Below are 24,646 nucleotides of genomic sequence, written 5' to 3'. Positions count from 1 at the left end.
AGGTAGAAATGTTATGCTTTGTTGTAGTTCCTAGATTTAAACAAAACTTGAAAGCAGTTTTGAGAACTTTTCTGCGTGATTTCATCATGTAACATGTCTTCCATTAACATAGCATAGCTTTGCAGCTTTTTGAGCTTCTCAGGTTGGAGGTCGGGGAAGGAGGGTGTGTGTCTGTGTATTGAACAGGCACCACTGTTCAACATATACACACGCAAGCACACATACACACCCGCTATTCACACTGGCACTGCATGAAGGGTCTGCTGGTGTCCTGTAGGAAGTGTGCTGGTCACAGTACTGCTCCTTTCTATTCCCAGTTGCTAACTGCATGTCTGGGCATTTAATATTTCTGTTAAGTTCCTTTTCCTTGTGAACAATTTCTATAACTGTCAAATAATGTTATTGTATTGCAAATAAAAGATGGAGTATATGAAATGTGGCCCAACCGACCTTGAAACAAAAAGGTTTGTCATTTTTATGTTGTCACTCTGCTTTTTTTTTTTTTTCCTCTTATGTTTGGAATTTTTAAAATAATCTTTTAGTATCCCAAAGTGTGTTGGTCATCTCGAAGCAAATGAATTCTACGGTTCATCTGCAGCCCAGCTTTAGGTTTCAGTTCAGCAAACACCACATTCTTCCACTTAGCTTTTATTCGTGTGACTGATTTGAAGTCCATGGAACCACCTGCGTGATTTAAAGTTAGACGTGTATGTGTGACTGGAGGACTGAAGCGTTTCTTTGGCATGACACAAGTGAAGCTCATAAGCAGACACAATAGATTAAACAGACTATAAGGGAGTTAGTAACAAGACAGTGTGGTTAATTCTTTTTATTAATATTATTTGCTTCTGCCTGTAGTCTTTAGCACATGCTATTTATTAGTAAGATGATGATTCACTTGTTTGTTTTTCCTATTACGTATCAGTTGATTCTCCAAAAAAAAGAAAAAGCCCTCCTGAACTCTCAGTTCAACAGCTCAGTAGCTGTGTTTCATTATGTAGCCCCGCACATTTAAATAGATACAAAGCAGGCTTTCTAGTGTTTTAAGGCTTTGTGGTATTAAATGTGGTTAGTCAGAAAGATGAGTAAGAGAGAGCAGAGGCAGCTACATGTTAGTCTGTAGTAGTTAGAGAAACAAAGCATCCATAAGGGTTTGTACACAGTTTTCAAATGGTTGCCCATCATGCCTCTGATCTGTCATAGTTCAGTAGTGTGTAGGGGAAACAAGCTGAGAACTGGAACCAAAGGGCGGTAACTGTCATGAGACTGCTCATAAAAAGGGGATTTGGGAAACCTATAACCTCTACTACCACAGTCGTACTTCCTTCAATTCATTGTGCTAAACAGTAATTTTTTTCATGTTCTGACTGATTGGTGAAGGCTACAAAACAAAGTATCTTAGGAGGTATTTGTTGGCTGAAATTTTAGATTGACAAAAACATGTACTTGATCCAGTTAAAGGGCAAATTCTTGTATACCTAATTTAAACTTTTTATCTTTTTATAAAGGAGCTGTCATTCTGAGTTTATTACCTCAATAAATATTTAGATGCAAGATAAGTTCATGTATTATTTATGGAAATGGGACATATTTTAAAGTATTTTCATTTATTTCTCTCGGGGCTATCAGATTCACTTGAAATCTATAAATGGTACTGTAACTTTTGAATGAGAAGATAGTGGTAGAATTTTACAAAAAAGTAAAATGTAATATTTTAGCAGATATTTTCAGAAGACTTAGTGGCATCTAGTAAGAGATGACTTTGCAGTTCAAATTTTTGACCCATAATGGACTGTGATAGCGCTCAAATGATGTTTGGCCTTCGTTCTTTTTTGCTTTTTTAACATAATCACAAAGGGCAATGAATTTAACCTAAAACATATTGTTTTCTCTCTCTAAGCAGAGGCTACTGAGAATACTTTGAATGCTGTACTGACAGCATTTTAATCATTTAACACTTCTATACTGTTTTGAGTGGCTGAAATTCACCCTCTCCCTTTATGCCCCCACCTTTTTCCTGATACAGAACTTCTCCACAAAGGAGTAACCTCAATAACGAACCTTGAAGGTTGGGTGGGACACCCTTTGGACCCGATCGGCACCCTCTTCAGTAGCCTGATGGAAGCCTGCCGGGTAGATGATGAGAGCTTCCATGGATTCTCAGACTTCACGGGTAAGACTGTGCAGAGGGGGCTATCTTTTATATGTCTCAAGTAACCGGAGGCATTTTTGTACTTCTCCATTCAGTATTAACTTTGAAGACAGTGTTTTCATAGAGTATAGGAACTTACATTCTCATTCCCTAAGAAAACACAAGGGAGAGAAAATGTTTGAAGTGAAGTTTTGTTTTAAATTATATGAATACACTTCAAAAATTACCAGTAATGCATTCTTGAGGGAAATTCTGTATTTCACACTTGAAATAAAACTAAATGCAACTTCGTAACAGCCACTCTTGCCACGTGCATTACTCTGTTATCGTTCTGAGAAATTATAGAAAATATTTAAAATTGTTGATCTATTTGTCCTTTAAAGAATAGTAATTGGAAGATAGTGCTTCAGAATTAGGACATGATTTAGGACAGGATGTGTATGCCCATTTTAATTTCAGTATTTGCCTCCCAGGAGCTTAACTGATTCGTACCTTATCCTCCATCTCTTTCCATCTCTGCAGTAGTTTCTTATCATCATCTGTGTGGACAGCAACTGGATTCAGCCCTCTACCTACAGCTCTTCTACATGGATACCCCCACTCCTCTTTGGGCTTTGCCTCAAAGTTCATTTTATGCAGTTAGTTTTTTTTCAATTAGATTTTCTTCAGTAAGTTTCTACTTTCATATCCACCACTTCTGGAAGAGCTTTTTAGTAAAGTATCAGCAGTCAGATTGCTTGCAATTAGCAAAAAACACATGAAATTAAAATAGTGTGTGGTGAAAAGTAACCTCCCTCTGCACACACAATCTACCAAATGCATTCTGCCTTCTCATTTGTTGCAGTTGTCCATTTCCTTACATCAGTCTGTAATAACTCTTTTTGTTCCCAAATTAGACTTTAAACTGCTAAAGGTTGGAATAGCATTTTGTCATGTGGTAGATCTGTAAAATGCCAGCTGAATCAATAGTACTCCTTAAAGCAATTTGTGACTTGGTCTGTATGGAATTTGCAAGTAAACTTTACTAAAAGTCTTACTTTTAGTGTAAATGAAGTTCAGAAACATACATGTTTATCATAAATACATCTGTAACATGTAAATAAAAAAATGCCTAAACAGAGCTCTGACAAATGGAGAATGCTTAAAAGTTATGAAGTTCCAAGGCCTATTGTATTTGCACAATCCTAATAGCTTCAGTGGAAGTCTAAGCAGGTGCAACCTTCCCTTTCCACTTTATGCAACATCAAGGCTTTAAGTACATACAGAAATGAGTGGAGAAAACAAAAAATTGAATTGGATTTTCCAATTTTAGCCTCATTAGCTGAGAGCTAAAGAAGTTGCCTTTCTCTAAATGATTTACTCTAAATGCAGTTTAATTATGAAAACTTTTTACTTGAGTGGGTTTTTTTTAATGTAATTATTTTGTATATTTCTGCCTTGTAGAATTGAACTGGGTAGTTTACTTTGGATCATTGGATCTTGAGATTTATGTAGTCAATTAAATTATTTTTAAATATAAAAATTAAATACTGACAGAGGAAGCATTTGTAGATGTGGGATTATAGGCAGATTATGGATTAGAATGATTTTTTGATGTGTTATTTTTGTGTCACCCTTTACAGAGAACATGGGGCAATGCAAATCCCTGGAGTACCAGCACTTGCCTGCACATAAGTTCTTAGAAGAAGGGGAATCTTACTTAACGCTGGCTGTGGAAGTAGCGTTGATAGGGCTGGGACAGCAACGAATAATGCCAGATGGCTTGTATGCACAAGAGAAGGTTTGTCGAAATGAGGAGCAGCTCATTTCTAAGCTACAGGAAATTGAATTGGATGATACTCTGGTGAAGATTTTTCGAAAACAAGCAGTCTTCCTATTAGAAGGTAGCTCAATATAGATGCTAACTGCTTCTTTAAACTGTCTTCAATTACAAAACCCCAAAGAACCTTTCCTGTGGAAGCTGACTTAAATAAGTTGTTTTTCGAAGTAGAACTCCAGCAAAATTTCTTCCCAGTCTCTTATAAAAATTAATACACTTCAAATATCACCTGACTGTTGAGATAAGGCATCTACTGACCTTATAGGCCCTTAATTTTAATTTTTATTGCATTTTGTTCTTTAGATTTGATGCTCGTCATGATCTCAGTGTCCTAATTATACAACCCAGGCCCACAAATAATAAAGACATTGATTATCATCAACAATTCTCAGGTAGCAAAATTCTAAATGTCACTTTTACCCTGAAAAGGGACTGGCAGCCTTGTAAGAGGATGAAGAGTTTTACCTCTGTTCTTAACTGAAAAGCTCAAAGAATTAACTTACAATTGTTGGGACAGAAATACAACAACATCTTTTTGGTAGGAATTAAAAAAATGTGCATCATACATGAAAATCTAAATATGTGGTGAAATACTGAAGCTTAGGTCCTGATCTTGTGACTAAATTTTTATTGAGACAAGCAATTCATGTTTTGGAATCATCATAATGGATTGCTGTAAAATGAGTGGAAAAAATTGCATGCTTTTGCCTTAGCTTTAAAAAGGTCGTAATATGTAGCGCTTGTCTACCTCTCAGATGGTAGTCTTGTGAGTTCTGAGGTTCTCTTTATAGTTTTTGTTTTTTAAATGGAAGAAAACACTTTAAAGGAATCAAATAGTCCAAGGCATGGTCCAAGTTTTGAGTGCTTGCTCAAGGGAGGGTGGAGAATGCAGTGGTGCTCTAGGCAAGTTTTGAACACTGTTATACAGGTCAAAGAATTTTTGCTTGCTTTCTGTAAGAAATGTGTCTTTTAAAACTTCTTCTTTCATAGAAGCGATGCAGTATGTTGTTTGGGGCTCTCAGCTTTGAGGCACTATTATTGCCCAGATCCTTAAAGCCTTTGGTACCTACCGATGGTGCCATTTGAAACTGCAGAGAAGCTGTGCCGTAGGGAGAGTTTCCATTATGGTACAGCTCTACTGCTGTTTTATGGCCTTTGGACAAGAACAGCTACCCTCTGGATCCAGCTATTAACAACCACCTATCCTATGGTTTATTGAATTGATCTGCTGCATTTATTTACTATCAAGGGTGGTTCATGAGGGAAGAGCAGGTTTTGTCTGAAGTGTTCCCTGATTCTTCTAGTTTACTACTTTGATCACTGATACTCTTTTCATGATTGTCAAGAGTAGTAAACAAGTGATCATAGCAGGGAATCTGCTGAAGTAACTGCCTAGGAAATTGCTGTGGTGAGAAGTACGTGAAGAGGGTATTGCATTACTGTGCTAAGAAATCTGGCTTTGCTGTAGTAGCTTCAGTTTACTCCAGGTTAGGCAGAAAATGTCAGCTCGCATGGAGGAAAAACTGTGCAGTGATTTAATATCCTAATTATATCAATTGTGTTTTTATAGTTAAAGTCCTGTAGATATAATAAAGAAAGCTTAATCCAATATTAAGCTGATTTCTAGACTGTTAATGTAAATTAATGTGTACTGTGTGTAGCTACCATTTGAATGCGTGGGAAAGCAGAAGATAGACTGTGTTGCAAGAACTGTTCTGTTTTAATTTTTTGCTTGACTGCTATGTTAATGATAGAACGTATTTTCATATAGATGCTTTGTCATGCATTCCTCACGTCCTAACTTATCCCTCTGACTGGACCACCAATTGGCAAACATACATGACACAGCTTCCTTCATTGAAGCAATGCCAGATGGTTTTGAATGGCTTTGAACTTCATTTCCAATGATTACATGAGACACACTATGTCACCTTTTAATCTTCAGTGACATTTCTTTTGTAATCTGCCCCAGTCTTCAGAAACATCCACCTGTAGAATTGAGATTTTTTCATGCCTAGTGGTTTTTATCTTTGTGTGTTGTGCTAAGGCACCAGTCACAAAAATATTGCTGAAACTGCTGTGCTGGTCTAAGTTGTTACTGCCTCTCATGAAGTTCACCATCCTCTGCAGCAGAATGGGTGAATAAATTGTGTGCGTACTCCTCATCTGCTTCAGTGTAGGGTTGTCCACATTAGTTTGAATTGCCATTGGAGGCTGTTTAAATGGCACATTTGACTGCAGTGAAGAAGAAATGTGCTCACACAGTCATTCATCTAACCAAGTGTGGTGGGCTGAAATCTCTAGTAGAGGAGGAAGTTCTCCCGTAGTAAATTGTGTAACTCCTGACTGCTATCTGTGCAATAATTATCCTGTAATACTTAGTTTAAGATTCTTATCTTGCAACATTTAATGCCTAAACCTCTAACTGCTGAAGTAAAAAACTGCACGACACAATTCTCCTATTAACAGAAACAACAGCCTCAAGGTTTCAGGAAAAATGTAAAAATGGGATTCACAGGCACCATGAAAGTTTAGAATTCAACAAGGCAATAGTTGCTTTTACTTTTTTTTTTAAAAAATCATCACGTCTCTTGCCAGTCCTGACACTGCTGTTATGAAGTTGAAATAGTGCACTGACTGCACTGAGTGTGAGCAAAATCTGTAGCCCCAACATATAGTAGTATAGTTTCTCAGGAGCAAATATAAATTCCCAGACCACGTGACTGTGAGACTAACAAAACTGGCTTCAGTGCAACATCTGACCAAGTCCTCTCTGGGGACAAAGCTCAGACCACAAAGTTATTTAAATGCCTAATGTCAGATGAAATTAATAGGAATTGGGTGCTGCAGTAGTGATTGGTCACATATATGTACTTTTCCACTGTAAACACTCTGGCAGATTTGTGATCAAGTATCCATGCACTACTGGACAGTGCGTAGGGATTCATGCATGCAATATAACTGAGCAGGGATTATCACCTTCCACTTTTGCATGTCATAAACTTGTTGAATAAGCCCCACAGAGCGCTACAACTATTCAGTCATTCGTATTTGCACTGGCGGTGTGCTTATTACTATGCAGTTTGCAGTCTGTCTCCTTGTCTCAAAGAATATATGGCATGTAACATATGTAAGCATTTCCCCCAAAATACCAGTATAGTTTTAACTCTTGTACAGCAGTCTCTGTCTCTGAGTATCAATTACAACTCCAAGGTGTAGTCACTGTTTTTAAAATTCCACAAGTTTGGGAGTTTTAACACTCTGTAAAGATTGTCATTCTCTTTCTCTTTCACACAGCTGGACCATATAGTGGTTTAGGCGAAGTCATCCATCGAGAGAGCGTTCCAATGCACACATTTGCCAAGTATCTCTTCACCTCTCTCCTACCTCATGATGCTGAATTGGCATACAAAACTGCACTGAGAGCCATGCGGTACGTATTCCCAGCTCGTGTAGGAAGAGCAAAAAAAAAAAAAAAAAAAAAAACTGTTGAGAAAAAGAGGAAAAAGTATGGCAATCAAAATGGGTCTTTTGTTCTAAAAGAAGCATTGTTCCCTTTAAGGAAAAGTTACTTTGGTTCTCTCATCTGTAAAAGCATTTGAAGCCTGTAGTAAGTACAGTATAATCATTTATAAATGTACAATTAAGTGTTTATTTCCGACTGTAAAACAGAATTCTGTTTTAAATCCTTCCTTCTAGGATTCCACTCTTGGGGAATGCAGCTTTGTGTTAAATAATGACAGCTTTAGCACATGTGTTCTCTCACCTGTGTGTCCGCGTGCACGTGTGTGTGTGTGTGTGTGTGTGTGTGTGTGTGTGTGTGTGTGTTGGTAACAGTGGGCAGATGAGGAAAGAGGCATCTCACCAGCAGCATGAATCTTCTTTATAGATGATGATGTCAGGTGTCAGGATCTTCTGCTGCATAGCCTGTTCTGCAGGACTATTTGTTCCACCAGCCTCCTTTATAAATTAAATCTAGATGGTAGATTTGAAACCATATGGTGTGGTCTGAGCCAGTACATTTTTTGTGTGCTTCATCACTAAGCAGTCTTGCACAGTTCTAGGACAACATTGGAATTTAAATGGAGTGTATCATATGACAACAAAATGTCTGACTTGCATCCCATTTGTCTTCAGTAATTGGGAGAATGTTGCTTCTCAGGGAGAGATGAATGAGTGCTGGCTTTATCTCAGGGAAGGCTGAATTGTTAATGGTGGCTAAGAAAGTCCTTCTGAAGGAAGTTTCAGCAGCCTAAATGATCAGTGGTAAATCTGTGCGGTCCACACACAGTGCAGGGAAGAAGCTAGTCCCCTCTGGATTGCCTGAGATTTGGTTGCTGTCAAGAACTTGGAGTAAATGATGGTTGACAAAGAAGAACCACAACTGAGTACTGGGAGCGTATCGAGTCCCAGAATGAAAACATGAGTGTTGTGTTTTCCAGGTCATCATTATCAAGAATGATTGCACAGTGGCTGAAGGACATACTATCCATATAAGTGATATTTAAATTACATGCATATTAATCAGACAAGTTTTATCGTGGTGATTTGTAGGTGCATACTCTGGAACCAGTTTCTTCAGAAAGCAAAACAGAGGGAGAAATAGTTTTACATTCAAAAGGACTAAACAGGAGGGTGTGTGTAAGAACAAAACATAGCTGTTACCAGATGAGGCCAAAGGTCTGTTTAGCCTAGTATTTGTCTTGAAGAGTATCCAGTAATAGATGTTAGGGAAGGAGTCTAGAAATGTGGAGAATGTACTTGTATACTTGCTGCTTATGATCAGCAATTTAGGAATTAGATTAGGAAGAAGAAAGTGCATTATTGGTGAACTGTGAGAACACCCAAATGTAAGATCAGAAAGTTGACTGGGCCATTTCAGTGCACTCCTTTTCTGTCATCGCAAGTAAACGTACCTATAAACCCTGGTCATATCAGATCAGCAAGGTAATAATAAATGTATATTTAAAAAAAATCGGCAGGTCCATTTTGTAGAATAGACTTGTGTCCTTACATTTATTTCTAGTCACTACTTCGAAGTGCTTCTCAGAGATTATGTTTGTATGGAGTTTTCCTCCTTAAACTAAGCTGCTAAAACCACGCTGAAGGGCTGGAATAGATATCCATCAGCAGTTTCACACAGTACGCTGAACACTTCAGTGAAAGTGACGGCAGCATGCCATTCCTCTTGAAGAAGGATTTGGGCTTTCCCCAGAAACAAACCATAACGGAAAACTTCTTTTTCTGGAAGTTTCCTTTCTCCACTGGAAAAACAAGCAAGATGCTGAAAGATTCAAAATGATGTAATCTCCAGTTAGTCTTGGGGAGCTCCAGCCATCTTTTGGCATGAAGATGCCATCTCAGCCTGAGAAGTCATTTCTCAAACAGATCAGTATCAGAAAGAGCCGTCTGTTCTGTTCTATCTGGTAAAATCACAGGAGACATCAGCATAATTGGGGCTGTTCTTCTTAGCCCTTTTTGGCATTGCTTTGTAAGGCAGATGAAAGCTCAGCCCTAGACAGTAATCAGTCTTTCTACAGTTTGGTATTTGGCACTCTTCAGATATGTGGATTTACTACCTTGAATTGTGATGATGGCAGATGTGGACACTTGCTATTCCATGTCTGTCGGCATTGCTCAGCGCTTCTCAAAGATTCTCTTTAAGAAGGTTACACTTTCCATTGACACCAAAGTGATAGCTCAGTGGTTCAAATGAAAAAAAAAGGCTTCTGATATAAACCAAATGAGAAGCTAACTTAATGTTGTTTTGAGTGGGAAAGAAGAAAGCAAACATGAAGACTGAGGTGGGACTGTTCATAAGAATGAAATTGGAGCATCTCTTCCTCCATGGCAGGGAGGAAATAGCCATGGCATGGATGAAAATCTTGTCTGGAAATTTGTAAAGGTGCTGCACACCTTTGTGCACAGTTATTCTTGCTTTTAGGAGCAGAGCATGTTCCTTCCTTCCTTCAACATTTTTCAAAAAAGTTAACTTTCCAAGACCATGTCATAGCTCATTGCTCTTAACATAGAAATTGGTCTACATATGAGAGAGGTCAGCTCTTGAGTATTTTGTCTCTCTGTATTCAAATCTGCTGCTTCATTTTTGGAGCTGCTTTTTGAGTGTGAAACATTCAGTATGAAATGAGTGGAAGCTGAGACCCTACTGCCTTTCATACACCTCAGGTATGAAAGGACAGCGTGTGCAATGCTTGATGGTCCCTTCTGCCTAGAGTTCTCTGCTTGCAGCACTGAAACATATGGAGTGGAGGCTTGGAGAATGTGGATCTGTTGTGACCTAGTTGACTGCTCACTTGGAATCTGAACTTGAATATTTGGCTTAGTTTGTCTGATCCCATGTTAAACCTGAATTTCATCTGGGCTTTGGGAGCCAGATTTTAATGGCAGTGTTTAATCACGAGGTAGCTTTGCTAAATCCTGGCTAAATAATTGATGTTTGAAAGGAAAAAAAGTGAAGAATGCTAAATCTGCTGCAGCCTGTGCTTATTCTGATGCTCCCTAATCTTGCCAAAATTACATGAAAGCCACCAATTCACAACAGCGTTTCTTTTCACAGAAAGGAACATAGAAGCTGGCAATGGAATTCAAACTGACAAAAGATTTCCCCAAAACAGCCTCTTCCTTTCATGCTCTTTGTGTATTTACTGTTACTCATAACCTAATAATCCCTTTTGCATTTTGTAGTTGGGATTTTTTTCTGTTTATTGAAACCATTTAATAATACATCTTTTTTTCCTTCTCTCTGTGCTTGGAAAATATCAACTGAAGAATTTATATGTATTTTATTTTTACTTATGTAAGTCAAAAGAGATTTCTCAGTGGTACTAGGGAACTGATTTTACTCCTAATACAAATCAAAAGTAAAGTTAGTTGACTTGATCTTTTTTTCCTATTAACATGCACTTATATGTGTCAGAAAATGTTAGCACAACCTGCTGATGGTTATTTACATGGTGTGTTGTATTTATAGATGCCTGCTAGATACCTGAGCATATGTTCAAAATGACATTTCTCTGAGAATTTACTTAAAGGTATTCTTGTATGCCTCAGGAACCTACAGAAAACTGATGGACTTTCTTCTGCAGCTATCTTAAAACTGTCTTAAGGTCTCCCTTCTTGCTGTGAAAAAATCTCATGCGCTCCAGTTACTTAAAGAACTTAAATATTTATTTAAGTGAAAAAAATTGTAAATTATGTTTAAATTAGTTTATTCCATAAGAAATATTCTATCACAAAGTGTCACAATGCAAATGGATTTTTAATATTTTTCAGTATTTTCTATGTTATTGACAAACAGATCCAGCTTCCCTTGTCCTCCTAGATGACTTCCTGGTAAGAAGTCACTTGGATATGAAAACTGGTGGAAATAGAAGCCTGGATCACAATCAGATTTTAGAAGTTCTAAGCCAGTACATCCATAAAGCAATAGGACTGTACTGAGTTTGCTCACATGGACTTTTGGGATAGGGTGCGGGCATGCCCCAAGAGAGCATTCGATGTGACAGGTGTGAGGGAATTATATTGAATATGCATAGAAGACTGAGAATAGCTTACAATATATCTGTTCTGCAGATACACCTTTACCTAGGCTACAGCTCCTGCAGAAGTAAACTAACTTTGCTACTGGTGATGTTATAGCTGCCTCAGCTTAGAGGGTCAGAATAGTCTTCAGAAAACTTCTGAGAAGTCAAACATACCTGTTGTTCGCTTGCACTAGTGTTTGAGCTAGTTACTTTAGACCTAGCCTGGGTGTGTCCACATGAACTGTGTTGTAGACACATCCTGAGAAAGGATCATATTACTGTTGCTGTTCTGCATCTGGCCTTTTACAGCATTTCCTTGGTGTCTGAAGAAATAGGGATGCGTGTTCCAGTACCTGCTAGTCATTGTGTGGTAGTCTGGAGAATTTCAATTGGTTATGCAGGACACTGCACTGAGGCTCAGCGCTCATGCAAGCACACACACTTTCAGGCTTCAGTTTTTATCTGATAAGCAAGAAAGAGGACAGACAGTCTTAGACAAGCAACAGTTGGCAAATTACAGGAGTGAATCATTAGAAAATGTTCAGTGTAGGAGCATACTAACAGATAACAGTCTTGCCTTTTTTTACTGTAACTTGTCAGAGCATTGTGACTGCCCAGGAAACTAAGATGTTAATGCTAATCAACAAACCAGCCATTAGAAAGGTTTTGCTTCGGGACATTGTCTATTATTATCATCTGCTGTCTTGCTGACCTTTCATATCCTGAACCTCTGCTTTATTGTTTTGAATAAAAATAGTTATTTTCCTTCAGCCACCCTTACTTTTTGTCTTGGCATTCATCTTATCTAATATATGCTTTTGGGTGGGAGTGGGGCCATCAGTTGAGTGTCTGCTGTGGACCATCAATTCTGTTGTAGTTGTAGGAGTCAAAAACAAACACGGTGATTTTGAGTTTTCTGCGTGTGAATTCTCCTCTGTGGGTAAGACTGTTTTAGATTGGAGCATAATCAAAGAAATTCATGTTTCACGATTAGACAGTGGAATCTGGAAAGTAACTTTAAAGGAAAATTTTTCTGTCACTGTTGTCTGGGACCTTAACGTTAGATTATATTACATTATAAAATTTGGAAGGCTGGAATTTAAGGACTTTAAAAAGTGGTTCATAGTTGCAAAGTAAAATGTACTTTTCTTGTGGCTGAATTTATTGCAAGGTCAAAATCCAAATGACTTGTTGAATAATCCTGCCCCCTCCCTTTGCTACAGAATTTTCAAGTAAAGAAAGTTGCACTTGCACATGAAGTAATATTGGAAAATATTTACATGTTCTTAGTATGATGGAGAACTTCTCCACTTTTCTTGAAGGGTTGTGATTCAAAGCTGAAATAACAACAACAAAAAAGCTCTAGCTCTATGGATGATGAGAAAGTCTCTGCTGCCTTGGCTAATGACTGGCTTAATTGTCCTGTGATTTCCTACAGATGCCCACTTCTGCAGTCAAGTTTGGCAAATGGACTTTTAAGAGTCCCCAAAAAAGTAGTAGTTCTGCAATATCCTTCTTTGTAGACAAAAAAAAGCATATTTCTTTAAAAAAAAAAGTGTTTTTGAGGCTTTAGTTTTGCTCATGGGTAACCAATTGTAATAATGATTGAAGAGGGTTTCTTCCTTTTTTCAGTTTGCTAGTATTGGAATCTACAGCTCCGTCAGGAGACATGTCCCGCCCACACCACATTGCATCAGTTGTTCCAAACCGGTATCCCCGCTGGTTCACCCTAAGTCACATTGAATCCCAGCAGTGCGAGCTGGCATCGACCATGCTAACAGCAGCCAAAGGTACAGTGCTGTCAGTTACGTACTCAACTAAATGTATGTTTTTAATATTACATAGAGTAAACAGATTTTAAAACCTGTGTTAAGGAATCCAAATTGTAGTCTGACAGTAGTGTGAAATGGCAACAACAAACTGAACTGACTTAAGCCTGTCACTTAATTTTCTAGCAAAGTAGATAATTTAGCTGGATGAAAGCCAGATGGGCTTGATCTGAGGCTGATGAGACAGGTTTTTGTTCTTCTGACACAGTGTAGACTGTGAGACCCAGGAGTGGACAAATCACTTCTAGAATTCAGAAATCAAGATGACTTTTTGGCATGTACTACGCTAACACCACCAGGCACTAGAGGAGTTTGCTCTGTCTTGTGTCTTTTGTTCCTATGTGATTTAATTACAGAGGGTTTATACAAACAAAATGTGTAAAACTGAAACACCATACTATTGCTGTAGTACTGACAGGCTCAATTTTAATGCAACTCTGGATGTTTTGGGAGGTTGTTCTGTTTTGGTGATTCTGTTTACACCTTGCAGGTGATGTTCGGAGGCTGGAAACAGTGTTAGAATCCATCCAGAAAAATATCCACTCCTCATCACACATATTCAAACTTGCCCAGGATGCATTTAAAATAGCAACACTCATGGACAGCTTGCCTGACATCACTCTTCTGAAAGTTTCTCTGGAGCTGGGCCTTCAGGTATTTCCCTTGTTCATTATTGCTATAGAAGAAGACAGGAATTTGACCCTCTATTGGTGGGTACAACTCTCTTGAAATCACTGAGGACCATACTTGCCTGGGCTCTGTCTGGAGCTTTTGGGTTCTGTTTGCTGACATAAAGTGCAGCTGGTTGGTAAACACAGAGCCAGGGCTGCCTTGACCCCTTTGTGCCACGGGATGAGCCAGAACTGGGAGTGGCTGGCTGCAGGGCATTTGTCTGTTCAGGGGTGACAGGACCAATGCAAATGGCCTCAGGAGTGTATTTAGGGGTGGCTAGGGAGCAAAATTATTCTGCATGCCAGAAAAGTGAATAAGCAGAAATGCACCAGATCTTTTTCAGGTCCTGGGGGCTTTCCTAGCATTCCTTCCTTCCTTCCTTCCTTCTTTCCTGTCTTCCCCTTAACTTCCTTGCCTTGCCTTGCCTTCCCTCCCCTCCCCTTTCTCCAGAGAAGATTTGGAAGGTGCTTGCTGAATTACTAAAGAAAGTCAAGGTCAACCATAATGTCCTATTTCTAAGGGAGACTGTGCTAGCAGTAGCCCCCTCCCTTCCTTCATCAGAGGAAAATCAAATCATACACTCCACAGGCTGTGGGATGGTCATCCGCATCAGACTGCTTGAAGTGTACAAGAACCTCAGATGAGTTTTAAGCCTCTTAGGAGAGACTTTACAAGCTAAGAGGAGATGGCTAAGTTTTAGATACCTGGAGTAATATTGCCTTACACTGATGAATCTTGGAGTTTACACAGTTCATTTCAACAAAAATAAATCTCTTCATCCCTCTTCAGGGGGTTCTTCAAAAAAACATGCAAAGATCAGAAAACCATTTATTACTTTGCTTCAGTAAACAAAGCTCCAAAGACTTCTGGGGAAAGGATTTTATCCCAGTTACTTCTCATGCCAAAGAGAAAGGTACTATTTGCCTATTCTAGACTTTTAGAAGCTAAAATCTTTAATCAGAAAGCTGAGATTGTCTATGCTTTGCTAGCCTTTCTTATTCCCAAGGTTGCTGTAGAAATCTGCTTCTTTTTTTGCATCTCAGTATATTTCCGCCTTAAATGTTTGCTTTCTTGAGAGAGAAAGATCCTTGTCTATCACCTGTGTGTCATCTCAAGTATTCACCAAGTGCCATTCAGTGCTAACAGCGCACTTTGAACATTGCTGTATTAATACACACCCGTGTGTGGCTCATGGGCTCATCAGAATGTCCTCGGTGAAGTCTAATACCATAGAAATACCATAAACTTCTACTGTCTCATAAATCCAAGTTTTTGGAATGAACTGGTAGAAATTGTCCACTGTTCTGCCCCAAGCTTACAAAGGTTTATCTCGGGGGGAATCTTAGAGATAGTTTACTTTCTGGAGGAAAGATGCATAACAGTTTGCTGGTAGTAACTTACCATTGTGTACATTTCTAGAGTTACATTCTTTCCACAAAGGCACTGTCTTTAGTGGCCCATGGATGCTTCCCCCCGCAAACTTAAAGCCAATTAGATTGTCTGTATTCACTATCTAGTATCTGACTGCCTGTGACATTTTTGTGCCCTAGAAAACTGTTTTACACCTCACATGGTAAAGTGAGTACCAGTGACCTCGCAGGTATTCTGTTCTGCCTCTGAACAACAACACTGAGAAGCTTGCCGATTTGGACTGAGGAGATAATGCCAACAGTTTCACAGCTCAATTACTGGGATTTCTGCAACAGAAAAATCTCTTATGTTGTTTTAGACTTGGGAGTAATGTAGAGACTCTTGGGTCCTTTCTCCTTATTCCCAGTGGCTGAGGACTATTAGCATGTTTTAAGTGAATGAGCCAAGGGAAGGCATTTAAACTAGCTGTGGAAAGAGGTCATCAGTGTGGCAAGTAGGCATAGAGCATCTCAAGTGTATTCTGTCCCTTGGTACCTTACAGTCATAGAAGTTGTAAGATCTTCAGGTACAGGCAGGACTTCTTTTCCTCCTCCTGTTTTGTGCTACGTAAATACAAGTAAGTGTTACTGTATGCATACAAAGATGTACTGCTGGCAGAACTGCTGAGCACTTTAGTGCAGGTGATCACTCAATGTGTGTTTGGCAAATAGTGTCCTTTTCCTGCTAAAAGCCTGCAAAAACACCCAAAAAAACTCATTCCGATGTGCATGATTCAGAGGTTTTACATTGGTTAGTTGTCCATTGCTGCATTTCTTGCATTGTGAGTCCTGTTCCTCTAGACAAGAAATTCTTAAAAAAAATCCAGCACAACAAAGTCAAAGTTATTCTCTGTTGGGGGAGAACTTGACTTTCAGGTAAGCTGCATAATTCACAGGGATGTGTCTCTCTCTGCATTTTTTGACCAACTGACCTATTCAGAAGCTTTCTTCACTTGACAGCATGGATCTTGGATAGGTCAGTTCTTTGCCTGCATGGTTATGCTATGAATTCACTTCAGTTCCTCCTTGGTCCAGATGTCAATAAATGCTTTTTATGAAATCATTGGAGATTTTTTATCATCAGTAAAGGCCTCTCTCTTAGTATTCTCAGCTTTTCACAGTTTAATGAAATGAAAAAATACATAATACTGTGCAAAGGACTTTATTCTGGAACGGTTCAAATCATGAAATTTTTTGAAACCAGGTATGGTGGTGTTTTTTGCTCTTAAGTTAGTACAGCCTGCACTGGAGCTATTATACCTACTATGTTTGTTGAAGGCTCTTGTGACCGATCATTGTTTTACAGCCACCACAGAGAGGAAAGTCATCAGAGAAAACTTCCAGAGAAGTCATTATTCACAAAATTTTTTTTTTCCTGCTTCCTTCCCCCGCCAGTAGCAGAATTCAATCTTTATCAGTCCATAACCTTTCTGTACTTTCTCTTGGATACATTCCCACTCAGATGAAGCTAAAAAATTCATCTTGGATACTGTGAGAGCATTAGCCTTCAATTTGCATGTGACTCAACACAGGAAGTCACCTAGACTCCTTCTCAGGTCTCCATCAAAGGATGGAGAGAATAGGACAGTTATGCTCCAAAGCATTTTAACTGGAGGATGCCTGTTTTCCTTCCAGAAAGGCTTCAAGAAAAAACTGATTCCATGTTCTACCTTAAACATATTTTGATAATTTAAAACAAGTAGGGTTGCTCCTTAGAGATCGGTTTGCTTTCTTTTGAAATGCTATTCCTGATCTGGCACTTAGATTACTGTTTAGTAGGAATGATACCATAATCTCTGAAGCCAATAAGAGCAATAAATTTCTTGTCCTGTTATTTTGAGTGGAGTACGACCACTTACCAGGCTCCTCAAGGTAGGAATATTTGGAGGCCAGTGTGCAGTCCCTGGCGTTTGCTTATAATCAGACTTCTCAAAGATCCTCTGTGCACTGATACTCCTCAGCAGTTGTTCAGTCTACTTAATTACCCTATCTACAGTTTAGGACTAAATGAGGTAGCAGGAATAACTAGTATGACAAAGAGGGCTACAGGTCATTCTGAAGTCACCTTAGGATTGGGAGGGAATATGGGGTAAGAACCCTCTTATGAGTGCTGGTAACTCCAAGATGTTTCCTGAATGCATTTTGAGTTTAATATGGAGAGAGCATCTCTGAGAGCTCTGTGACTGACCTGTAGTAATGACAAATAGTAATGCGTAGTATGATCACTGATATTGTGAGGGGAAAACCACTTGCTTTCTTCACTGAGGTACCTGTAGGGTCTATCCAATTAGCTGAACCAAGCCTTCCATGCAATTTCAGATACTGAAAAAGCATGTGCTTGTTGTTTGCCCACATTTTGAGAAATAACATATGCAGTAACTGTAAGTGATATAAAATGAGCGTTAAAATCAAAGCTTAAAAAAGATCTTGTTCTAGGATTCTGATGGTCTTACGATAGGGCTTCTTTGCGTAGAGTCTTTGTTCAGATGAGAGAAGCTATTGCTGTGGGCTTTTTAGTAATATCTGAGTATATCTAGAAGTGTGTACATATATCTTGGCAGAATAAGCAGCCAGTCAAATCACAGTACACAGTAGCTGCTGTCTGTATTGTTGAAGTCAATGAAAAGAAGTACAGATGTGGGGAAAAAGTGAATGAGTTAGTTTGTTCGACATGAGTGGGCACATTGCCACTTTAAAGACTACCATTCCGAGAGGGAGGAGTCACAATATAATTTAATTTGAATAATTGCTTATTGGGTTGGTTTGGGTTTTTTGGTTTTGTTTTGTGTTTTGCTTTGGTTTTTTTCTGGACAAAACAGTCTCTCCTCTAGGCTTGGAAGACTTGCAATTGGAATTACTCTCTATGTGCTCTTCGAAGATAATTGAGCAGTATTTTTCAAATCTTGACATGTCAACTAAAAAGATCTGTAAGAATGGAGAGAGCAAGAGACTGCCATTTTGAGTTTCACTGTATCTGAATAGCTTGAAACTCTTATTATTTGTATATTGCCTTGGTTTTGCTATTGGATTAATTTGTACTTTGTCCTGTTTTAATAGGTGATGCGGATGACGCTGTCAACGCTGAATTGGCGGCGGCGGGAAATGGTGAGGTGGTTGGTAACATGTGCAACAGAAGTAGGTATGTTCTGGGATACTGCTCAAGGATTGCTGTCTCTTCATCAGCTAATCTTAGAGAATTTGATCTTGCAGGCTCTGCAAGTGTCACCCACTTTCTGTTGGCCTGTGAAATTCCTTTCATTAGAAGACATTAATTATGGCAATGACAAGAGATTTTCTTGAGCATATGATAAAATAGCCACAGGTCAAATGAGACTTAGTTGAGTAACACAGTGTTATTTATATATTTATTTTTCCACCACAAGGTAGGGGTGAGCATGACCTCAGTGGGATGGGGAGAGTGCTGTTGTGCTTTCACATGACTGACTATGTGACATGGGGATATCCCAAACTTCCCCTCTCCAATCCCTGTTGGGTCTAGGTTTGAGGTTGCAGCAGAGAAGAGGTGTGTGTTTAGTGACTCTTGCACTGTGCTACAACTTTGCTTGCTCTGAAAACCCTGCAACAGCAGTCTGGTCAGCTCTGTGCCATGTAGGGTAGGAGGAACCAGAACGCAGTTGAACGAAGTGCTGAGAATGTCTGAGTTTCCAACACTGGTGCAGGAGACAGGATCTCGTGGAGGTGGATGGTATGCTGCCATTTATTTTCAAGCCACTGGGTAAATCCAGGCTTAGAATATAATTCATATTTGCAATGTGGCTATGACATTGTGTAGGCCCCTCCTCAGCCACTGAAATGCAAACCAAATACTAATATACCCATCATTAACCCCCTCCAGGGAAGAAGAATAAGGTGGGAGCAAAATCCAGCCTCATACTTAGAGGACAGCAGTGGGAGAATAGTGCATGTAGCAGGGCATCCTCTGGCAAAGCGTAGAAATGAACAGATATCCTGCATGTCTTGATGAGGAGTCCTTTGGCTTCTGTACTCCAGTTCCCAACTTGCAAGATGAGGATGGGGTGTCTGAAAGTGAAGGGCATTAAAAACTTTGTAACTAAAAATTCAGCAGCTGTAGTAGTGGGGACAATATAAGTACTATGAGGAGGGAGCAGTTTTGTCACTAGAGATATTTCTGGAAAGCATGCGCCTCTTTCCATTTATTCTTTTCTCTTTCATACTTTTCACTTGGATTTTGTCTCAGTGATGCTTCTTGAGTTTCAGAACTTCAGAAAATTGCTGCTGCTTATCCTCTGGATTAGTTTATCCTTTGCTTTGTGCTTAACTGGGAAATTAATGTTGTCAGTAGCTTGGGAAAATACAGCTTGCCTTTGTACGCCCTCAGCCAGAAAGTGGTTTGTCTGCAAATTTTCATGCAATGCTCTTGTTTTATTGCTTTTATATCTTTTCTAAGATAATTATTACTGAGGCTATCTTATAGATATTAGTGCCTGGATATTATTTTTTGCAGTTGCATATTGGCAAATAAAATGCAGGTTTTAATTCTGCTTTAAATTAGTTTACATATTCTAATAGAAGTATCCCATAAAGAACCTATAATGTCATGCAAAGTACTCTTGAGACTTAATCAAGTTGGTAAAGCAAGGAATCTGTTTATTTAAATGAAGATCTGGTATTCTTTGGCTATGCTGAATTTTTGTGCATGAGGGAAGGGGTGCACAGGAAGCATCAGAGTCCTACAGAGAAAATGAGGACCTTTGGGTGTGGTTTAGGTGGGCTCGCAGATGTGTGTAAACTACCTCTAGCAATAATAAGGCACTCTAGTTGCCTATAAGCTTCAATTTATGGAACCCATCAGTCACTCTTTCCCCCTTCCTCCCCCTGCCACGCACACGCACACATACACCCCAGCAATAAGGTGATGCCAAGGAAAATTCCACATTTCACATAAAAGCCAGTAGTGTATATTGCTTAGTATATTTCCATAATAAGGAGCTTGGTGTTCAGATGCATATCAATTTGGTACAAGACCTATCTGAAAAGCCTGTTCGGGCAGTCTGTGTTTGGGGGGAGGTGTTAGGATTTTTTTGTCTTTTTTTTTAAGGTGTGCTTATTATTAAATGGCATGGTGTTTTATTAAGTGAGTCATTTAGAGGGCTTTAATGCTCTTTTATGCATGCACTGTACTTTGAGATGCGCATTGAGAAAAGAAATTAAAATTACCTTTTTAAAATGTTAAATGTAAGGGCTGCTTTTGAGTAATGTGATGAAGTGTCGAATTTTTGAGCTCTGTAACTCCACCCAAATGGGTCAGAACTCATTATCCAAATTGTCTTAAATAACAAGTAAAACAGCTCAGTTATCAAACCAGGAGATTAAAGCAGATTCTTGCAGACCTTTTTTTGTTACTGTTCTCTGCATCTCAGCGATTGCTGTGGAGATTGCACAGTAGCCTTTATTTTCATATCCCTTTCCAGACATGTTACCTGGTTTAACCTTTCTTGCTGAGGTAGCTTCCCCTTGGATGTACTGCTAACCTCTTAGGCTGTGCTGAAAGCCTGGTCTCTTACTGAACATCTTTGCCTGGTAGGTTTTATCAATTGGGGCTAATCCTTTCTCTCTCTCCCAGGTGTTTATGCACTGGATAGCATCATGCAAAGCTGGTTTACACTTTTCACTCCAACAGAAGCCACTAGTATTGTTGCTACAACAGTGATGTCCAACAGCACCATTGTCCGTCTGCATTTGGACTGCCATCAGCAGGAGAAGCTGGCTGGCAGTGCTAGGACGCTTGCTCTACAGTGTGCCATGAAGGATCCTCAAAACTGTGCCCTTTCTGCACTGACCTTATGTGAAAAGGATCACATAGCTTTTGAGACCGCTTACCAAATCGTTCTAGATGCTGCTACAACTGGCATGAGCTACTCGCAGCTTTTTACTATAGCACGATACATGGAGCACCGTGGTTACCCCATGCGGGCTTACAAGCTGGCCACTTTGGCCATGACGCATCTCAACCTGAGTTACAATCAGGACACACACCCTGCCATTAATGACGTTCTGTGGGCATGTGCGCTCAGCCACTCCCTTGGGAAAAATGAGCTAGCAGCTATAATACCTCTGGTGGTCAAAAGTGTCAAATGTGCAACAGTACTGTCAGACATTTTGCGTAGATGTACTTTGACCACTCCTGGCATGGTGGGACTTCACGGAAGGAGGAACTCTGGTAAGCTCATGTCACTGGACAAAGCCCCTTTGAGGCAACTCTTGGATGCCACGATCGGAGCCTACATTAACACAACTCATTCACGTCTCACTCACATCAGCCCTCGACACTATAGTGAGTTTATAGAGTTCCTCAGCAAGGCCCGAGAGACCTTCTTAATGGCTCATGATGGACACATCCAGTTTACACAGTTTATTGACAACCTAAAACAAATCTACAAAGGCAAAAAGAAACTGATGATGTTGGTTCGTGAGCGGTTCGGTTGACGAAAATGTGTGAATGGGGGGTGGGGGGAGGGAAGGGGTGGTTTGTTTTTACTTGAGCCTGCCTTTGTATCCTTTTTAACTTAAAGAAACAGAGCCACACCGGTATTATATGTGTATAGTTATATTGAGTTTGCAAACTAAACTGTCATGTTGTGAAAGTTTGTGTGTTTAATTTTTTTTCCTTTTTTCTGTTTTGTATGAGAGAGAGGTTAAAAAAGGTTTGGTTTACACTGAGTATATGTTGTCAAGTGGCAAAAGCCCACATTGCTCTCCTGTTCTTTCTGTATACGTTCACAGCCTCAAAAACAAACATATATTGCAATGGCTTTAAAAACCAAACAAAACACCTCCATCCTGTGATAAGTACCTCGAATGGATTCAGCTTTACTCCTTTGTAACTCATCCTTACATTTCAGCATATTTAAACAAACCAACAAATGAAATACTAATAGTTAAAAGGCTGACCACGTGGCTTTGCAGTGCTGTTCATCCAGAAGCATGGCACACAATGCTTGTGCATGTGGAAACTTAGCGACTGTCAACATACATTCTCAGGGATTTATCAAAAAAAATTAAAAAAGAATGAGAGCATTTATTGTACTGTATATATATTATAGTATATGTCTGAATATTGAAAAATATAACATTAACTAATTTATAAAAAAATCTATGTAATGCAAAATACTTGAAGCTGCAGTAGCTTGGTTTTAAACAAAAAAGAAAACCTATCAGAAGGACTAAAGTGCGCCTTGCTTCAGGGTTGGCTCAGGTGGTGAACTATATGCTGGGCATCTATGCAGAGCCACCTTTTGGATTGCATGGTTGGACTGATACCTATTGGGGGAAATTTTATATATATATATTTATACAACCTGTGTATACATATATATGTATACACACATACACACATGCTTGTAACAGGCACTATAGTAAAGAGGGACAACAAAAAATACACAGCCAGAGCAGCAAGCCTTAGCATTAAGAATACAGTATGCCAGAATTGGGGTTTGTGCCTCCTAGCCTAGAAAACTTAAAGAAATATCCTTTTTGACACAAAACGCAAATTGTTTTCCAAAATGATTGACATGATACATTACGCCTTTGCAGTGAGCTAATAATAAGCTAACCTTTGTGCACAAATAACATATATATATATTATATATATATATTCTGCATAGGTATTTTGACTTTGTGCAGGACAGAAAGTTGTGTAGGTATGACTGTTCTACTTTTCAGTTTGTTTTTTTAATATATTTTATTTTCTCTAGAATTACTCAAACAAAAGCAGCCTTCTATCTTGCCTTGTCTTAATGCTTTAAAATAACCAAACTGGAGATCTAACTACCAAACTGTTCATTATATTATTAAATACCAACTTTGGTTACAGTATAGTGTCTTTACTTTAGCTGATGGTTCTGTATCCTTGTGCTTTTTAAAGCAGTTTTTATGTTTTGGTGCAAAAGTTGTCCAGTGTCTCTTGTTCCCTTCATTAGAGAACATGCTAGAGGTATGTTTGTAGGTATTTTTGTTTAGAAAAACTATTTCATGCTCTCCATTTTATTTATTATAATAGATAAAAAGGTTGTACTTCATCACCCATGTAAACATGCTCATGAAGTTGAAAGTAATTAAGATTTGATACACTGATATCAATTTATTTATGTAACTAAATCACTGTTTTATAAACTTGTTAATGATCAACAATTTTTTTGTTTTGATTAAAATTAGTTTTTTGAAAGTTGATTCTGCCTCCTTTATGGTGTCTATTACTGGAGTGGAATTGTGTATGGATATTTCGTAGATCTTAAATACCCAGCTTTCCGATTTGTGCGTTATGATAGTGAGTAATGTGACCACCCAGACCAGGAAAGAAATGGTTTTTTTTTTTTCTCAAAAATCTGCTGAGGACTGGCAGTGTTCAAAATTGTGCCAGCTCCTATGCAAAAGATGGAAGAAGACCCAGCACTTCAGATGAAGGACCAAGTGCTGCCTGTGACTGAAGATGCTTGGTCTGTACAATGAGCAGTAAGCCTTGACATACTGCCCTGGTGGATGGTAGAGCATGTGGAGGCATTGCTCTCACTGAAGGGATTAGTTAGATGGACACAGGAGTTGAGATGTACTGCAAATATATATAAGGACAGTTCTTGCTGTTCTTTGGCTTTTCTAAAGCCAATATTTTGTGTATTCTGAACTGTGTAGCCCAGTCCACCTGGCATGGAGTTCTTGCTGACCTGCTGACATCCAACATTTCTGCTTTTTTGAAGCCCTTGTTCTGTAGGATTTGTGACAATTTTTCCAGCCGTCAGTGAATACTGGGATACAGCATGGCTGAAAATCGAAGAGGAGCTCTCTGTTTCTCTAGGAACTTTGTCATCTAAGGAATGTTATGTGATGCCTTATTTGACCATGTGATCTCAACACCTTCACTTTTGTTTTTAGTATCTTCAGCTGAAAGGAGAATTAGCATGCAGCAAGCAACTATCAGAGGTGCCAGTGTACCCGTGATTTCTGACAGTGATCTTTGTGTCACCAGAAGATTGAGGAGGAAGAGGTCTGAATCTTTGTACAACTTCTGATATAAAATGTGAACCTTTACTAAGCCCTGCTAACGGCTGAGTTGTCGTGACTTGGTAGTACCAACATTTTGCATCCTCTGCAACTTCTCTCTCTTCCAAGCATTCAATCCTCGCTGTTTTTCCCTGGTTACTTTGTCCTAGATGAGTGTCCTATTACAGACAATAAAGAACAAG

At 39.0% G+C, this 24,646-nt stretch overlaps 1 protein-coding gene across 2 annotated transcripts in view; it reads left to right on the top strand.

The window, feature by feature from the left end:
* Positions 1 to 23,636, top strand: part of LOC112995750 (zinc finger SWIM domain-containing protein 6) — a 115,100-nt gene extending 91,464 nt beyond the window's left edge. For both annotated transcript variants that reach the window (XM_064500711.1, XM_064500712.1), the window contains exons 8-14: positions 2,027 to 2,173; positions 3,775 to 4,035; positions 7,269 to 7,404; positions 13,148 to 13,305; positions 13,835 to 13,998; positions 18,483 to 18,564; positions 21,031 to 23,636. In XM_064500711.1, the coding sequence (XP_064356781.1) occupies positions 2,027 to 2,173; positions 3,775 to 4,035; positions 7,269 to 7,404; positions 13,148 to 13,305; positions 13,835 to 13,998; positions 18,483 to 18,564; positions 21,031 to 21,893 (1,811 nt within the window). In that variant the 3' untranslated portion in view covers positions 21,894 to 23,636. The remainder of the gene's footprint in view (positions 1 to 2,026; positions 2,174 to 3,774; positions 4,036 to 7,268; positions 7,405 to 13,147; positions 13,306 to 13,834; positions 13,999 to 18,482; positions 18,565 to 21,030) is intronic.
* The last annotated feature ends 1,010 nt before the right edge of the window (positions 23,637 to 24,646 follow it).

Source organism: Dromaius novaehollandiae, chromosome W, assembly GCF_036370855.1.
Source record: "Dromaius novaehollandiae isolate bDroNov1 chromosome W, bDroNov1.hap1, whole genome shotgun sequence".
Taxonomy (NCBI): Eukaryota; Metazoa; Chordata; class Aves; order Casuariiformes; family Dromaiidae; genus Dromaius; species Dromaius novaehollandiae.
The sequence above is the reverse complement of the archived record's forward strand: the minus strand, read 5'-3'. Positions and strand labels throughout refer to the sequence as shown.